This window comes from Ictalurus furcatus, chromosome 24 (genome assembly GCF_023375685.1).
Source record: "Ictalurus furcatus strain D&B chromosome 24, Billie_1.0, whole genome shotgun sequence".
NCBI lineage: Eukaryota > Metazoa > Chordata > Actinopteri > Siluriformes > Ictaluridae > Ictalurus > Ictalurus furcatus.
In genome coordinates, this window is record NC_071278.1 from 10547859 (window position 1) to 10567264 (window position 19406).

The 19406-nt window shown below is 41.1% G+C and overlaps 2 protein-coding genes across 2 annotated transcripts; one reads left to right on the forward strand and one right to left on the reverse strand.

The window, feature by feature from the left end:
* Positions 1-181: 181 nt before the first annotated feature.
* On the forward strand, positions 182-7924 carry arpc1b (actin related protein 2/3 complex, subunit 1B). The gene is made up of 10 exons (XM_053612628.1): positions 182-341; positions 917-991; positions 3060-3164; positions 3252-3474; positions 4299-4406; positions 4591-4797; positions 6204-6279; positions 6368-6564; positions 7357-7447; positions 7587-7924. Exons 2-10 carry the CDS (start codon positions 928-930, stop codon positions 7593-7595), a joined length of 1080 nt encoding a protein of 359 aa, XP_053468603.1. The 5' UTR covers positions 182-341; positions 917-927; the 3' UTR covers positions 7596-7924.
* Positions 7907-18565, reverse strand: wipi2 (WD repeat domain, phosphoinositide interacting 2). The gene is made up of 12 exons (XM_053612625.1): positions 18296-18565; positions 16403-16485; positions 14670-14839; positions 13406-13502; positions 13014-13111; positions 12824-12916; positions 12660-12730; positions 12468-12575; positions 11302-11466; positions 11107-11214; positions 9793-9890; positions 7907-9708 (listed from the first exon to the last, which is right to left on the reverse strand). The coding sequence occupies exons 1-12, from the start codon at positions 18367-18369 to the stop codon at positions 9596-9598; spliced, it is 1278 nt and encodes a 425-aa protein (XP_053468600.1). The 5' UTR covers positions 18370-18565; the 3' UTR covers positions 7907-9595.
* Between the last annotated feature and the right edge of the window lie 841 nt (positions 18566-19406).

The following is a 19406-nucleotide window of genomic DNA, read 5'->3' on the forward strand; positions in this document are numbered from 1 at the left end:
TACACAGAAGAAACGGCTCATGTGCACGTTGATGCTGTTTACAGGCTTTAGATCACGAGAGGAGCTTTTGCACTGAGCAGGATGTTGATGGGAGTTCAGAAGAAGGCCGTCCTCACGAGCAGACAGACGCCCACATGAGGAAGTGGTTATGTTTCTCAAACAGGAAGGGGAAAGAACACTTTTTTTCCACCCTGTGTATAAAAGAGTAAAGAAATAGCTGAGTTCATTGAGAGCCGAGCCAGCGTTTGTGTTGACTGCTCAGAGTCCACGAACCGAGGCTTTTGTTTTACATCTCGCTGTCCGCTACATCTCAGGGACACTTTGGTTAATCCATTTCCAAGGTAAGCATTAAAACAGATGTTCTCATTTATCTGAAAGAGTGTAGGCTGCAAGGCAGACTGTAGTGTCATTGCGAGTGTTTGTGAAACTACTTGCATGTAGAAACATGTTAAAAATGGTGTTTTTTATGAGAATGTCACAGCAGTGGCTCACTATAATGTTGTATAACACAAAAGTATCTAATTCTGCTAGGAGACTGGTAGTAAAGGTCGAGAGAGCTATGTATAAGTGGATGGTCTTGTTTTTTTTTTCCCTGACCTCACGTCAAATTCCTTTGTGGCCTGCTTTTAATTTAGTGCACAAGTGAGAGAAGGAGGAAGTTCACTAGTACAAACAGAGGTGGGGGAGGTGGGGGGGTTGTGTGCAAATCAAATGCAGTGCAGTTATTTGGAGGAGGAAGCGCAGAAACTTCTTTTTTGAAGTTTTGAGTCGTCTGAACATAAGTGGGGGAAAGAACGGTTGTGGTTGTGACACTTTTTTTTTTTTTTTTTTTTTTTTAGGACTTTAGTTTTTCAATAGAGTTGTGTTTTTTTTTTTTTTTTTTTCTTTCTGATCTCATTATGCACCTGACTTGCAGAGACTCCAGTCATGGCTTATCATAGCTTTCTGCTGGAGCCTATCAGCTGCCACGCCTGGAACAAGGATCGAACTCGTAAGTCTTTAAGCAGACCTGCTGTAGAGCATCTCATGACCTTGGACTTACTGTAAAAACACACAAATGTTAACGCCCACTGGAAGAGTTTAGCGTCTCAGCAAGTTGAGCAAGTGAACCTTTATGCTGATTTGTAATGTAAAAGAAGGTTTAAGCTTCCATTTCCTACATGGGAACAAGTATTTTTTTCTCTCTCTCTCCTTAGAAGATGAAATTATGTTTGTAAACATTTCCTAGTCCTTCAATACATTTGTTCCATTATTCATGCCATCTAAAAATGAAAAAACACCACCCAGTTTGTGCTCGCTCTAATTTCACTTCCACAAAACAATCACACGTCTGACATTTCACATCATTATTCGCATCTCGTGTGCTCACGAGAACCACCTTTCAAGCCCTCGGAGCCAGTCTGGCAGAGTCCATGTTCTTCCAAAACACCATTGGCTTTGATCTGTACTGCCAAGCACGAAACAGACTTAGTTCACTCATAGTTTCCCCTCAGTGTGTTTTTCTAGTCATCCAAGCAGTCGGAATTAAACAGCTTGTAAAAATAAGTGTTCCTACCATCACAAAAAAAAAAAAAACAGGCCAAGAACAGTTGCCTCTTTCTTTTAAAAGAGCAGAACATGAGTATAAAAAGAGAAAAGGGCGGCAGAGTATCTTTCATTGGTTTCTCTCACATTAATGAGAGAAGCGGTAATGATTAATCCCCTACACACACACACATTTCCTGTTTTACCATGAATGGTTCTCTGTTGCTGGTGTGTGACGTCTCAAACAGACCACAGAGCCTTTTGCAGCAAACACACTCGCTGCACAATGCAGAAACCACACAAAACATTTCAGCTTGACGAGACTATAAATGACGGAGCACATCTGCTGCGCTGGAATGTAGAAACTCGGACAGTGTGAAGAGTCAGATTCATAGGCTGTTACCTGTGTAGTGTTGTAAAAGCTGTTGACACAGATCTAGTTAGAAGAAATGTTGAATAAAGAAAGATGGAAGTCACATTGAAGCATTTTTAAAGATCTTTTCTAGTATTTATAATCACAGATGTTAGAAAACGACACTTAGTTTAACTCTGAGTTCATTTAGCAGCAAATATAGTACATGGATGCCCCATTTAGAGCATTTAAAATGTGTCTTTTTAGGCCAATAACTTTAATCCAGTCCGAGCTCTGACTATGGGAAGGGCTTCATGTTGCCCGTCATCTCCATTCCACCTTTAAAATAAACTCACTGGGATTTTACCAGCCAGGGTTTTGAACATGTGATTTAAAGAAGCAGTTTGGCATTTTAAAGGTGCACTATTAATTTCTTACTCGTACAAATTAACCTGGAAGAAGACGGTAACTTCTCTTACCGTCAGTAACGGTAAGAGAAAGACTAATCTTACCTAATGCTAAATGCTAATTTAAAGATTTCATCTTTCTGTGACTCGAATTGTCATGAAACACTGACAAGCTGTCACCTTCCCCCAATCAAAATCACACCATCAGTTAAAGGAAAAGGGCTGAGCTTAGCAGTGTTCTGGCTAGGGCCAGAATTTATTTCTAGCCCAGAAGAAATATAAACAGAAGCCTGAAATAAAGAAACTAGTCAGATCTAGTGTATCAGATCTAGATCAGATTTACTGTAAGTACCTTTAAGTATTTTTTCCTGGGTAATTCTTACAAGTCTAGAAGCACTTTGAGACGTTACATACTTCCCCTTTAAGTATAAATAAGTATTATTAGGTCATTCTTACCGATCTAGAAGCACATTCAGACATTACAAACTTCCCCTTGAAGTGGAAATAAGTATTACTGAGTAACTATTACAGGTCTAGAATCACTTTCAGACATTACCAATGTCCCCTTTAAGTATAAATAAGTATTATTAGGTAATTCATACAGGTCTAGAAGCACTTTCAGACATTACCAATGTCCCCTTTAAGTATAAATAAGTATTATTAGGTAATTCATACAGGTCCAGAAGCACTTTTAAACATTACAAATGGTACCTTTATGCATATTTTGCAAATGTTTATACTCTTTTATAATTAGCTTGTATTCCTTTCTTCTGTAGAAATTGCACTGTGCCCCAATAACCATGATGTCCACATCTATAAAAAGGAGGGGAATAGCTGGAACAAGATCCATGTGCTAAAGGAGCACAATGGCCAAGTCACTGGTGAGTGATGCGGTCACCATCTAAATGCACCTGAAAAGCTGAGTCTAGATGTCACTGCTGTAATATTGCCTTTCTGTTGTGTGGCAGGTATCGACTGGGCACCGGAGAGCAACCGCATCGTGACCTGTGGCACTGACCGCAACGCTTACGTGTGGACCCTGAAGGGTGATGTGTGGAAGCCCACTCTGGTCATCCTGAGGATAAACCGCGCTGCCCGCTGTGTTAAGTGGTCACCCAAGGAAAACAAGTTCGCTGTAGGGAGCGGCTCCCGCCTCATCTCTGTCTGCTACTTCGAGCAGGAGAATGACTGGTGAGCTGATCGGGTTACTGGGCAAATGAATTTGAAATGGCCTTGGGTCTCATCTGCTACCACAAGCTTAATGTTCACGAACCTGCTTAAGACGCCATTTTGGAAATCGGTTACTGTAATGTAATATTTCCAGAACGTGCTGAGGATTAATCATTGTGATTGAAGGGATTTCTCAATTTGACTGCTCAAAGAAGTCTCAACATTTGTAGACTCAAATGTTTGACTTTATTTCTACACTATGCGGCCAAAAGTATGTGGACACCTGACCATCACACCCGTATGTGGTTCTTCAACCAACCACAAAGTTGGAAGTACACAGTTCCTGTTCCAGCATGACGATGCCCCTATGCACAAAGCGAGCTCCATGAAGACATGGTTTGAGAAGGTTGGACTGGAAGAACTCGAGTGTCCTGTACAGAACCCTGACCTCAACCCCCACTGAACACCTTTGGGATGAACTGGAACACCGACTGCACCCCAGACCTCCTCACCTGTCATCACTAACGCTCTTGTAGCTGAATGAACGAAAATCCCCACAGCCATGCCCCAAAATCTAGTGGAAACCCTTCCCAGAAGAATGGAGCTTATTATAACAGCAATTAAATATAAAAGCATACATGGGTGTCCACAAACCATTGATCGTATAGTGTATAGTATGATGTTTCGAGGCATATATGACTAGTTTTTCTTGTGAAAATGATCCGATCCCTGGAAGTCCTTCTCTCCATGTGATACTGAAGTAGGGTTTTATGTCAGTTGGCTGCAGCAGAAACAGTTTTCTAGTGTATTTCTATAGAGTAAATGCTGTTCATTTGGTTCTCCAGGTGGGTTTGTAAGCACATTAAGAAGCCCATTCGCTCTACTATTCTGTGCCTGGACTGGCACCCCAACAACGTCCTGCTGGCTGCTGGATCCTGTGATTTTAAATGCAGGTTGGGATGAACCTTTACACCTCAATCTATTAAAGGAGCATCTGTCATTATTAAAGCAACATGTGGTTTTGGTAGTGTAACGGTAACTCCTCTAATAATCATTAGGAAATAACAGTTAGCATTATATAAACGACATCACTTTTAATCACTGCTCATGCACACATTCTTTGAACCTTGTTTGCAGGATTTTCTCCGCTTATATCAAAGAGGTGGAGGAGAAGCCTGCTCCAACTCCATGGGGCTCCAAGATGCCATTCGGAGAGGTGATGTTTGAGTCGTCTGGCACCGCGGGCTGGGTGCACGGGGTTTCTTTCTCCGAGAGCGGGAATCGTGTGGCCTGGGCTAGTCACGACAGCACGGTCGCTATGGCTGAAGGAGGCAAGACTGCTGTGTGAGTTGAGCTGGTCATATTCAGCACCACGAGTTTATAATAAGTATAAACTAATTTACTGCATAATATTTCCACTCTTCACTCTTACCCCAAACCGTGGTTCTATTCAGATTCAAATTCATTCATCTTCAGTAACCGACTTATCCTGGTCAGGGTTGTGGTGGATCTGCAGCCTATCCCAGGAATGCTGGACACAAAGGGATACCAGTCACCATGCACACTAACCAAAAACATGACAGAAGGTGGACTGACTACACTAAATTGCCCCCATTTATGAGTCCAGTGTTCCTGGGATAGGCTCCAGATCCACCTCGACCCTGACCAAGATGTATCGGTTACTGAAGATGAATGAATCGAGTCGTGTTTTTTCTTTCTTTCCGATTCCTCTATATAGCATGTACATTACAGTATATTGTCTTCAGTATATTGAAACATATACCTTGGATTAAAAACACCACATTAATTTTTTTTTTTTTCTAAAAGTAAATACCACTAAAAGTGTTTGTTTTTTTGTTCTTGGCTCAACCTTCCCAATGAATGTGAACAATGTTTTGAAAAATACTGATCTAAATATATTATAGAGCCAATCTCTAATCTGTAAATAGCACTCTCATACTGTACCTCCCTTCAGGAAGAGTTCCTGCATCATTGTTTAATCATGAACAGAGGATGAGGGTTGAACATTTGGTGAGCAATGGTATGTGGTTTTGGGTTGCCACCCCGTCCGGGGTGTCCCCCACCTTGTGTCCACGAGTTCCCTGAGAAAGGATCCAGGCTCCCCGCAACCCTGTCTAGGATAAGTGGCACGGAACCACACTTATCACCCTTTTATTAAAATTGTGTGTCGAATTTTTATTATTTTTTTTTACGTAAACGCTGATTTTCTTTGTACTCGCATGCATGCATATGTTCCAGCTTTTACACTTGCATGTATTAACGCTCACAAAACTCCATGAAAGTCCGAGTGCATACACGTAATGACTACTAAGAGCAAAAGAAAAAGTAGAAGTGGAAGTTATTTTGACCGACTTCTATGCCAGTGAAAACTCTCTAGCAGTGACGTCATCTGAAACGATCAAAAACCTACAGGCTCAGTACAGAGAAGTTGAATTCGGTGTAAATTAAGTGAGGTGAAATGTTTTTGATGGAGACTTCTAGAAGTTTCTCTGGATAAGGTCGTCTGCTAAATGCTGTGAATGTAATAAAAATCAGCAGTTTAAACTCGACAGTATATTCCAGATATAAAAGTGCAGTGATCCATGTTAATGATATGATTTGAAGCCAAGTGAGTCAAGTTTTTTTTGTGAATTTACAGGATTTTTACGAATACCAAACCTCTTGTGTAATCGTTCGTACGAAGTTTTGGGGTTTTTTTTAAACTAAAATCTCTCGTTGTTCTGTGGCAGAATTACCAGTCTGGCTTCGGAGACCCTTCCCCTGCTGTGTGTGACCTTCACCAGCGAGAACAGTTTAGTGGCAGCGGTAAGCACCGGCGAGCCACACACCATCATTAGTACAGAAGACCCTTAAAGCTGCGTGTGCTTGAGTTCATCGTGAAATTGTGTTTCAGGGTCACGACTGTTACCCTGTGCTGTTTGTCTACGATGCTGGAAAGGGTGCTCTGTCTTTCGGAGGGAAACTTGATATTCCCAAGCAGAGCACTCAGAAAGGAATGACTGCCAGGGAGCGCTTCCAGAACTTGGACAAGAAAGCCACGACGGACACCAAGGAGGCCGTGCTGGACTCGCTGCACAAAAACAGCATCAGGTTTGTTTTTACCTTCAGCAACGGTTACCTTCGTCAGCTAGACAGTGAGCCTTGTTCAGCATTTTGAGGGTCGGGGCCTTGTTTAAAGGAAAAGTCCACTCTGTAACACATTCAATGCGTGTAATTTGAAATATTTGTGATATTTATTACAGGGATGCATTTCTAGCACAGTTGCGATGCTGTTTAATAAGAGGAAATATTTCAAGGAGTTCTGATTATCAGGTTTCGCTGTTAGGTTACCCGCAAGAGCTTCTTTTCTCGCCCGCCGTTTTCGGAGACGTTTAACGTCATATCAGTGAGAAATCCAACAGAACGGCAGAGGATCGGCTCGGCAACGAGATGATGTGGTATTAGCATGAAAGTTGAAGCTTTGGAAACTGACCTTTTTGAGGTAGGGAATATAGATTAAGAGGTGAGACTGCTGGACTGACCAAAAGACTAAAGCGCTGCTGCAGCCCCTCTCGTTACATAGAGATGAATTCCCACTGGCATCACTATCCTCAGCAGGTAGACAACAAATGGCATTGTGGGTAATGTATGACACAGTTACCCAACATGTCGGTTTGAGAGAAACAATTTTATTACAAATGTAATAATCTCGTGTGTTAATTATAAATATTAAATATGCAAGATGTTCAGGGTGGAGCTTTTTCCTTCAAGGACCCAATCTGATAAGTTTAGAGATTTGAACTGGTAACTTTTCGTGTTCAAATATTTGGACATTTATCGCATACTACTCTCTCTTTATGCCCATGAGTTTGGTATACATAACCAAATGTCTGTCTCTCGCAGTCAAATCTCAGTGCTTGCTGGAGGGAAAGCGAAGTGCACTAAATTCTGCACTACTGGGATGGATGGAGGAATGGCCATTTGGGATATAAAGGTGAAACTCATCACATTCTTCCTATTTAAAAAAAAATAAAAATAAAAATCCTTAATTATTGCTAATGCACATATTAACATCAATACTGATTATTATGCAAAGCACCATGATTACTAAAACACTTTTCCCTCTACAACAGACCGCTTAATCTGCCATGATCTAAAAGTGGACTTCATGGTGTCCTGAAGAAAAACTGGATCATGATGAGTGCTGGATTTAAGTTTAAAAAAAAAAAATCAATCATATATGGATAATCATCAATAATGTAATAGTTAGCATTTCTTCTTATAAAAGCAGATGACGCAAGCAGCTATGATTTGATGCTGCAGTGCACTTCGAGTTATGATATTGTTTATGACTGCTCACTTATTGATTATTAATGGTCATAAAATTTGCATTGAATTAACACACTTGAATAAAATGTACTGGAATTGAGACAAAGACTCAACACTTCTAAAATAAACACCAGTTTTTTCATTTTTATTTATTTTTTTTTAACCAGAGATTTTATTTAATCTTTGTATGGAACAATTCACATTTATACAAAAAAATTTAAATTAAATTCTAGTGGGCTATTGGTTGTCACGATGAAAGTCAGATATCAACGTTGACGTTAGATCGTGCTCTAGAGAGCCTCATGCATAGAAATGAAAGATTAGTGTGAGGAACCTGTTCAGGAACTCAACCTTGTTTGAACTGTCAGTAATAACTGCAAATATACACGCTCAGTGTGTAATTTTTTAAAAATGTTTTGTTTGGTTTATTAGTTTATCCATTTTGTGCTTCCTAAACACACACACAGAAATACGCTACTGCTGTATATTTGTAGAGCGTTGTAGGTTCACGAGCTTTTACATACTTCTCACGAGAACTCTTAGGAAACACACGGACCTCATCAGTCCTCTGGGATGTCCGTGGGAACATACCACAGACTCGCACCATCCAGCCTGCAGGCTTTTCCCACATCTGTCCTATAATGGAAAAGTCCGCACTATACAGTTTCCCTGTGCATCAAGGAGGATTTTTTTTTCCATCTCTACCTGACGGATCAGATGGGATTATATTAATGATATTCAGACTAGATAGATATTCACACAATCCAGCGATTAAACTGAAAACCAGACGATGGCTGGCAGTTTATTACTTAATATCACGGGGCAGTGTTTGAACACCGATCCACATCATTAACACATCGTTTCCACTCCAGATGATATGGTCAATGCTTTATAAAGTCGTAGTGGCGCATAAAATTCTGTGATTACATTGTCAGGGTAAGACACTGGTCAGGGAGGGAAGGGGAACGAGAACAGGAAATTGTGACGCCGACTTGAAATCTCCATCCACCCAACTGGACACCCAAATGGTCCATAAAGTACTGGGGATATTGGTCTAGAAATAAACAGAGGTGCTCCTTTCTGGGGGGGAAAAACAACAACCAACCAAAACTAAAGATGATCCTGATGATCAGCGAAGCGCAGCCTGTGATGAATACTGTTTAGACTGTCAGTATCATCTTAATAATAGTTAAGCTGGCAAAGTAACAACGAAGGCATCATAAACGTTACTATATTCACATTTCGGCACAGAAAACAGCCACAGATAAGAGACGCCCCATGTTTGTCACTATGGGGGGTGGGGGGTTGGGGGTTGGGGGGGGGGACAAACAAAACATTGCACGGTATGACGTGGCAGGCATATCAAGTTAGCCGTCTTCTGCTTTAAGAAAAGAGACACACACGCACACTTTAAAACGTACGTCAAGGCTCAAGAGGAGAATGTCCACTGAACACATCAGAACCATGAACATAAGAGCAAAACGTTTGCTTGCACTTGGCACATGTACATGCAAAGCTACCAGACATGACGGCTGTAGCTCGGACGTCAAGCTTTAGTATTATAGGAAAAGGTAGTCTGGGCGTTTACCAGATTTAAAAAGCCACAGACGGGGGAACGGACATTGAAACATCTATACATTAACAGACAAGGCGGCTACAGCTAGGCTTGCTTACAAAATGCCCTCTCTTCTTAACCCCTTTCTCATAGCAGCGCCAGAGGAGGAAGAAAAGCGCCCCCTCTGAAATGATTTGTTTCCTGCCCTGTGGCGTGAGGGATGCTGGGGGAGTGGGGGAGGATGGGGTGTTGGAGCTCTCAGTCCGTCTCCAGGATTAGCGGAGGCTGCTCGTTTTCCTCGTCCAGGTGCAGAGCGTTCATGTCGTCCTCCACACCAGCTCCGCCCACTGCTCCCTGATCCTCAGGGTAACCTAGACGAATGCAGTCACGTATATGTTACACACGCGCACAAGCGTTAGCACAAGCAGATAAAGGCCGAGATGTAGAAATCTTACCTTTGGCAATGGCAGTGCTGTAGGTCTGTGCCACCAGCGGGCGCTCGTGGGCCGTCTGCTCTAGAATTTCATTTGCAGGTTCAGCGCTTCCATCCAACCTGTAAACAACAATTCAGACAGGGATCTGCTTCAACAAGAACACCACCACCACTACTGAGGGGAAAAAATATCAAGACTATCATTTACATTTTCACAAATATCATTTACCGCAAAGGAAACTACAGTGCTGTTGAATTCTCGATTCTGATTGGTCAGCAGGTGTTGACTACTTTTAAATAGTAGAACCAGCTTCAAGATATTAATGCACTCGAGCAAATATATGAATAATAGGTCCATACAGGATTTCGCAATTTTTACATTTCTTGTGCTTTTCTTTTTTTTTGGCAGAAAACTATTTGAATTGGCGAAATCGCAGTCACAGCGATCTTTGTTGATAAATAAGACCTTTTAGCTGTACTCATGTTGGACACGTGTAAATCGAAGAGGGCTTGGGCTGAATGCGCGCTGTGATCACATCACATGACACGCCTTGGTCCGAGTCTGTGGAAAATCCAAGATTGTTTTGAAAAATAGCGAATATTGCGGTGTTTGCATGATTTCTGCTGTCACAAAAAAACCACAAAATCCTGGAGGGACTGAGTTAACGTTTCTATAACTTCTTCCGTGGTTTGATGGATGCTCTACATAAACAGACAGAGAATAATTAATATCATTAACTGATATGATGATTTTTCTGTGAGATGTTTAGTAGCAATTTTTGGAAGGAGCCTCCAGTTTCAGCACGTTCTAACAGGACAGAGCGCTTTGCAGTTTTATCAGTTACGTGACAAGCTGCGTTTTTTTTCCCTCTCCGATTTTCTCCCGAACTTCGTTCAGTCGCATCTTTTCGAACTGCTCCTCATACGGTAACCACACACATTGGAAGAAAGCGCCTCTTCCACATACACCAGCTCACACGTGCCCCTGATTGCCTAGTGTCACTGTGATTGACAGGAGAGAGAGAGTATGCCGTCCCTCCCATCCAGAGAACATGGCAACGGATGGCTGTGGCATCGAACACGCTTTTCTGTCGCACCTTTCAGGAGCCCCTGCGTTTTATTCGTCTTATTAACATCACGAGAGACTTCATGAAGTTAGTGCAAGAAGGACCGTTTATAGCTGCTACAATCCAAAACTCTTGTTTCATGGACATTCCGCAGCTTTACACGTAACGTTTCATTATTTAATAAAAATATACATTTACTAGACATACATATGATATATATACAAATAAAAATATATATAAATAAAGCTTCATAAGAGTGAGTGGATTACTTGTGCTGCTTCATCAGTGTGCATTCTCCCCCCTCCTGTGGGTCCAGGTTGTACAAGTAAAGGTAGCCGTCTGACGCCGCAACCAGAAGACGTGGAATCTTCTGGATTCTGAAGAAAGAGAGTGAAATGATATCAGCATCAAGTTCTGCATCACGTCAGACACGTTTAAAAAAAGAAAGAAGTCGTGATTCTCACATGGCTAGAGCGCAGATGTTCTTGTGTCCTGAAAACGGCAGTCTGACTGTAGCAAAGGCTCGTCCTTGTGTGAACATCTCGGACACCTGCGCAGGCAGATACGTTGTGGAGGCCATCAGTACTTTCCCGAAGTAACCTGTCCAAGTAGTGGGTTCCTCCTGCGGCCTGGTGTGGAGAAATAAAGTTAGAGCAAAAGCAAAACTAGGGGGGAAATAAACAAACAAACAAACAAAAATTTACAATACAATAACAATAATTACGTTATCGACTTATCGTATGGTATACGGATCATTTTTTCCTGACCTCGATATCGCCCGTTGTGTTTACATGTGTGTTTGTTTATATAAGAACGAACGTCACCAACATTGTAGCCGTTCACGCCACTTCTGTCTTCTCGTCTGCTCCGGGGCTGTCAAATTAACATTCGAACTTCAAAAACTCATCGAATTTAAGATAAAAACGCACGTTCGAATGAAAAACTGCAAGATATTAATGTTTTTTTAAAGAAGGAAAATGTAGAAAGAATAGTTCTAGCGTGTGAAACAATCCAGTCGTAGTCAGTAATGTCGGGGTTTGAGCCGCTTAATCTGCGTGAGCTGAATCTGAACAGTGGTAAACTGAAGCGCTTTACTAGCGGGTTAATGAACTCACACAAACATCCTATACACATATGAGATTAATCAGATATTTACACACAACATAAACACAATATTACAACTCGCTTCTGCACAAAATGACACGAATACACACGTGAACTAGGAAGAACGATAAGCCACGTCGTGAACACGCTCTTTCCGTAACGACGGCCTAAAACACCAACAATAAATAACTAAAGCGTAAAGAATTCACCATATTGTATTACAATTTCTGTATATTATTAAGAATTAAAAGTTCATCGTTCTCTGAAAGGATGTACTGGCATTATTATGATGTTATATTATGAGTATATCACTGACATTAAACAAACAGTCTTAAAATGACACTAATATCGATTATCGCAATTATTTCTGGGACGATATATTGTCCGACAAAAGCAGTGACCGTGACAGGCCTAATAGAAAATAAAGTATTTTCTTGTGAAAACATCATTAAGATAAATGAAGATTGCACAACTTTCAAAGCTGATGAAAGCCCCACTCAGCCAGGGTTAACACAGTAACACGCACTTTTCTCTCTGCGTCTCCAGCTTAAAGATATGAACCGTCTCGGTGTTGCTAGAGGCAGACAGATAAAGTCCTTCCATACTGAAGGCCAGGGAGCAGATACTCACACATCTGTTAACAAAAAAAAAAAACAACAACATGTTAATGCTTTTACACCGTGCAAGCTAGAGTTCTCTGGATGAGGCTATCGGTTACCTCTTCACTCCCCTCCTGAACTCAAAGAGCTTCTGGCCTTCTGGAATGGAGAACACGCGAATGACAGTTCCCTAGAAAACATCGCAAGATGGCGAACATACCGTGAACATGAGGATTAAAAAGGGTTGACTTTGAAATCTGTGAAAGCAAGTTCAAACGCGAACCTTCTCAGAAGCCGTGGCGAGTTTCGACCCGCTTGAATCAAAAGCCAGTGCTGCTAACGGGCTGTCGTGGGCGGGGATCATATTAGCGGCCCTCTGGAAAACGGAAACATCAACGTTTTACGCTTGAACGATTCCCAAAGGCTTTAGTTCGAGCCACCAATTGTAATGAACGTGAAGAAGTGAAACCTACCAGATTAACAGTGTCAAAAACCTGCACTTCCCCTATTGTTGCACTTCCTGGATACGCCAGGTAGCAGTTGTCGTTACTTATAGAGAGGGCACATAATCCTAAAAAATACAAAATTAAAACATCAAGACAAGATCAAATAAACATCTTCGTTATTTATTCTTCAACCGCCACTACAACCGGCGTGAACCATCTGCAGCAACAACATCCGGAAGCGGATCATTTTCAGTTCCCAAAACATCGAAATGAAGTGTTGTGAAAGGAGAACCGAACGTCCTGTTGTGAAAGAAGGTCCTGCGGTGTAATCGTGCAGAAATACCGATGCGGTGTCAACATTCATAATGTTACAGAAATAGAAAAACCATCAGACGAGTGCACGCAAGAAATCTGCATACCTGATGGATTCGGAGGAGTCTCTCGAATGGTGTGCAGTACTTTCATATCCCTGATGTTGTGGATATACAGTGATTCTTCCAGACATACTATCAACCTCTGTTTGAAAGAAAGAAAGAAATTTCAGCCTTTTTAATTCACCATTCTTCATCATCACTAATCCCCTGGTTTTCTTAAAGCATACAAACCCATTAACTATATACAGACTAAATATAGATACAGGTGTTAAACTGTCTGTTAGTCGACTATGATACCACAGTCACAGAAACAGTCAGTACGTCTCCATGGACAACAATAATCTGATATTAACCCGATTAAGACGATACTCTGATTAAGAAACTATCATGTAAACAGCAGTTATTGATGACCTTAATCCGGCTAAAGTCATACTCGAAGTAAACACTAATGGAATTAAGACGTGTGGAGTATTCCTGTTTTAGTCGCGTTATTAAAGTGTATTACAGACACGTACACACACGGCAGTGCTCAACCGTTTGACGGCAAACAACAGAGTACGGCTGCGTCCGAAACCACATACTTACCTGCTATATAATAGGAGAAATACGTGTATTTCGGCTACTATATAGTAGGTAAGTACACGGTTTGGGACGCAGCCCACGGCTTCAAACAGTCGTCTATTTGCACGTATAGCATGACAAATAATTAACTGCACTTGAAGCTTTCGTAAAATTAAAAACGAAACACCCAGAACTGTATACGGAATCATAACGAAGACGAACTGCATATCGATACGTGAAATTCTGGAGGGAACGTCGAACAGCGTGGCGTGGGGACGTAATGACGTGTGCCATTAATCGATCCATGTTCTAAAGAGGAACATGAAAGGAGTATTCTAAAAGCGACTCATGTAAACACCTTAAACAGAATATTGTCTTATTCAGAATAAGGTCGATAATTAGATCAGGGGTTCCCAAACCTTTTCAGGGCAAGGCCATTTAACATTTGACCGAGGCCCCCCCCTTTTGCAAGATGTCTTTAAAACACATTAAATATACAGACTTCTGAATATATCCCCCTTTTTTATTAAAATTACATCTTAACATCACATTAGGAATTGATTGTGTGTGTGGTTGTCTGAGAGTGAGACTTTATTTTTCATACCAAATTGTTGAGGCCCCCTGGCGACCCCCACTTTGAAAACCACTGAATTAGATTACTGCTGCCTGTGTAAATGCAGTCCGTGATGCGATGCACTTAACCAACCGTGTTCCGACACAAACCTTTTACATGTACGTTTGTACATACCTGTCTGTTCAGTTTTACAGCCAGTATAGTGTTCGAGTAGCTGTAGTTACAGATCTCTGTTCCCTTCTTGAAATGACACACTTTGAGCTTCCTAGGTGCCTTAAGGCTCACAATAGCAACAAGGCTACTGGAGAACAGTCTTTCCACAATACACACATCTTCCGTGTCAGCTGTGGGAAAACGAGATACCAGACAAAACACTGTTAAAGATGTTTACACACGTCGCTTAAAGGCAAAGGTTACATCTAGACTGCTTTGAATCAGACACGATACTCAGCTCACTGTATAAGAGAGAAAGAGAGAGAGAGAGAGAGAGAGAGAGACAGAGAGACACAGAGAGAGAGAGAGAGAGAGACAGAGAAAAGAAATAACCAGTAAGTTAAAGCTGAAATGTGAGACAGGTATAACTGTGACACTTCAGGTGTGTGGACAGCTCTATATCCGCATCCAAATAAACGCAATCGTCTACCGTCATCATCATCGGGAAGCTGTACATCTTTCACTGCTAATAGTCCTTTCATGTTTTACTCATCCACGTTGAGAATGTGTTTATGTTCTTGAACAAAGTCTCTCTCTAAACTGACCTAGGCTCATTGACATCTTCTGGTCTTTAATATGATAGCACGAATCCTTTTTTTTTTTTTCCCCCTCCCAGTGTGGTCTTGACCATTCCCCACCCAACAGCCAGCTCTCCCAATCACATGACTGCTACCAACCAGAGAGAGACAGAGAGAGACAGAGAGAGACAGAGAGAGGGAACGCCAACACGTGCTTCCTCAGAGACTCATGATGCACCTTTTTGAACTGCTGCATCACAGGGAAGTGTAACACACATCCTGAGGAAAGAGCTATCTGCCCTCTTCCGCATACATGATCTCACAGACATGCACGCTCAGCTAGTGTCGCTGTGATTGACAAGGGAGAAAGACTATGCCATCCCTCCTACAGACGTTGCATCCGTTGACTCCACCCTGTTTTCTTACTGACACGCCCCCAACTCGGAAACCCGGAACTCAAAGGAGATCCCAAGTTTCCCTCGTCATTTTGTGGTGTTCACGTGCGTTCAACACGTAAATACGATCTTTCTGACATTACTTGAACACACCGATAGATAAATGACTAAACATGTGCTGGGATAAAATAGGAGAAATGAAAAAAAAAAGGTTGTTAAAATATTATATTAACGATATTTAGACCTCCTCAACAAAGTACATAGTATTTCTTACCATGGGTGCCAATGTGAACACAATAATTATATCTTGTATGGTAAAATATGTTTAGCAAACTTCTTTTTTTTTTAACTTGAGATGTGAAGCAGGTTAGTTGCTATAGCAACCCTGCTGAAAAAGACAGCATGCAAAACCAGCAACCAGCTTGTGCACCATTTTAGCCATCTGGTTTTTTTTTTTCCGGTTTCCTTATTGTGTGACTAAATGGATGAACAAATCTTGGAAATTCGCTCATCGTCATACTGTTGCGCAAGCTTCTTAAAACAGTTCATAAGCATTCTCATCTTCCAGGAATCCTCCGTTTGAATACTTTCGCTCGGCCTGCGCCGTGTTAGCTGGTCAGATCAAGCTAGCATCAAAACAGCTCGCATTTGGGTCCACAGGTACTAAAGCTGCTTTTATTCAGACTCAAAGTATATGTTTTGGAAAGAATGATGACATTATGAGGCTTTTCGGTTAAATATGCAATCTGCTTAAAATATATGATGATATAAAAATACTTACTACATTCATAAATCTGTTCCAATTTGTCAACCGAGGACAAAGAGAAAAACTTGTATCCAGATTTCGTACCAACCGCTAAGGACCTGCTCGGGAAAGAGTAGATATTTAAAAAGAAAAAGAAAAAAGTAAGTAAACACTTCACACGCTGACGGATTGTGACATTGGCCTTGCACCGTTACAGTCTTCACACTTTATGGGTTTTATGATCGAAGGCGCCGAGTCCAATACATTAATAACATGTTGACGTTAAAGGTGCATTAGGCAAGATTTGTCAAATTTGGGCAAGTGTTGATTCTGTGACTACGTTTACACGGACAGCAGTAATCTAATTATTCTGAATAAGACAATATCGTGATTACGGTGTTTACATGAGTCGCTTTTAGAATACTCCTTTCATGTTCCTGTGTTACATGTTATAGAACATAGATCGATTAACAGCATACGTCATTACGTCCCCACGCCACGCCATCCGACGTTCCCTCCAGAATTTCACGTATCGACATGCAGTTCGTCTTCGTTATGGTACCGTATACAGTTTTGGGTGTTTTTACTTTTAATTTTACAAACACTTCAAGTTAATTATTTGTCATGCTGTACATGCAAATAGACGACTGCTTGAAGCCGTGGGCTGCGTCCAAAACCGCGTACTTACCTACTATATAGTAGCCGAGATACACGTATTTCTCCTACTACATAGTAGGTAAGTACGCGGTTTCGGACGCAGCAGTAAAACGGTTGAGCTCCCACACGACGTTACTAGTGTGATTAAGGTGTGTACATGTCTATAATGCACTTTGATAATGCGACCAAAACAGGAAGACTCCACATTCCATTTGTGTTTACTTCGAGTATGACTTTAGTCGGATTAAGGTCATCAATAATCGCTGTTTACATGACAGCTTCTTAATCAGAGTATCGTCTTATTGTTGTCCATGTAAACATACTGTGTGTTTCTTGTTATTGTTTCGAAGCGTAGCGCGGTTATATTTTCACTCACAAGAGAATTACGTGGCTGTGCTGTGCTCTTGCTGATTTCAGTCTGAAATGGGGGCGTGTCTATAAAATGACTGACAGGAAGTCCATCCAAACACAATCAAGTACTACGGACCACAACACAGTTTTCCAAACGGGTTTTCTCTGCCATGCAATACACTTGTGCTGAAGCCAAGGCTTAAACCATCATTTTTAAATAACGTTGTACATATTTTCCAGATTATTTCTACCAACAATAAATAAAAACAAATCGACTATTGCACCTTTAACACTGAACCTGGCTGAGTATTAAAAAGTCATGCCGCTAGCAAAGAAAATCATCAGCTTTAGCGCATGGCAGACTGTGCAGTGAGTGCGATATCAAAGTGAATCGTTTTAAAACATATCCATTATATAACTAAACAAAACCCAAAGCCTGATAATTAAGCAGGAAGTTTACAGAAGGCTACCATCGCTAGGATGGACATTCACACGTCCAACACGTTTCATGCTGTCTCTAGCTGGTTAACTAGTGGACATTACAGCTAGATAGAGGCACTTTACACATTTAGCATTATTTTGTACAAGATATACATATCTTTTATTTCTTGTATGCTAAATAAACATGATAGCTTTTAAGGTCGCGTGCTGTTGGTATGTTAGGAGACCATGCATAACACCTTAGGCACTAAACTAGTTAAACTAGAAAGATGCAGTTAACTTTTTATTTATTTATTATTATTTTTACACTTAGCCAGGTAGCTACCTACATACTCAACGATTCGTTACGTCTTGTAACTCATACGACCTGATTGTATAGCTACAGTGTCATAATAAACTGCCAGTAATAGAGGCACGGTGAAATGCTACAGTAGGCCTCATCCCCGACCCCCAGTGACGCGGCTTCCCGCTCAGCCTTACGTGTTGTCCTGGTTAAAGTTGGCGAAGAGCAGCTGGCTACAGCCGGCCTCTCCGCTCTGACTGGCCAGGTTCATGAGCACACCATCTACAAGTCAAGTCAAAATCGAAATTGCAGTAAATATGCAGGCGATGTGATGTCTCCAAACCGCTATTCACTCTAAAAAATGCATCTATGTCCAGAATCGCTGCAACCAGTGGCGGTATTGTTGTTTTTCCTCCCTCAAGTGTTTGCTGCGCATGCGCAGTGACTACAGCGTGGATCCTGTCGGGGCAAATTTAAAGAGCAAGTCTGTATAGGGGTGTACATCTGATGGACGAGCTGGACTCAGAAAAAACTAATGATGTTACTGACACAATTTACAAGTTTTCATATACATTTACATTATTCACTTTTCTTTTTTCTTTATTGGGGATGCAATATTTGCATTAAGAAACCAGGCTTTTTCCAGTACACCTCTTCTATAAGGGTATTCCAATAACATTTTCCTTCAGGAGAAATAGTATAAATATTTGCTATGTATTAATTGTCTTAATTTGTATAATTAAAATGAATGGGCAGTTAATCATGATCAAATGTGATTAAGCATACTAATGGAAGCATTCGTTAGACACCTATGGCAGTTAAACGTGGAGGAATCGTAATGATGACTTCATTGACTTTTTAAAAAAACCATATAGTACAATTACTATGCAAAAACAGTGTAATTTGACACACATATAACCAGCTGCAATGCATGTGTGTTATGCGTACCCATGAAGAAGTATCGGATCTGTCTTAAGATACATAGCATGTGGCCAAAAGTATGTAAACACCTGACCATTACACCCATGTGTGCTTGTTGAACATTCTGTGGGCATTAATATGGAGCCATTAACCATGGTTCTTCCCCAAACTGTTGCCAAAAGGTTGAAAGCAAACAACTCCATAGAATATCTTGTTGTTAATTACATTTATGGCATTTGGCAGACTTATCCATAGCAACTTATATTTATCTCATTTATACATCTGAGCAGTTGAGCTCAAGGGCCCAGCAGCCACAGCTTGGCAGTGCCAGAGTTTGAACTCATGACCTTCCAATCAGTAGTCCAACATCTTAACTACTGATTTCCC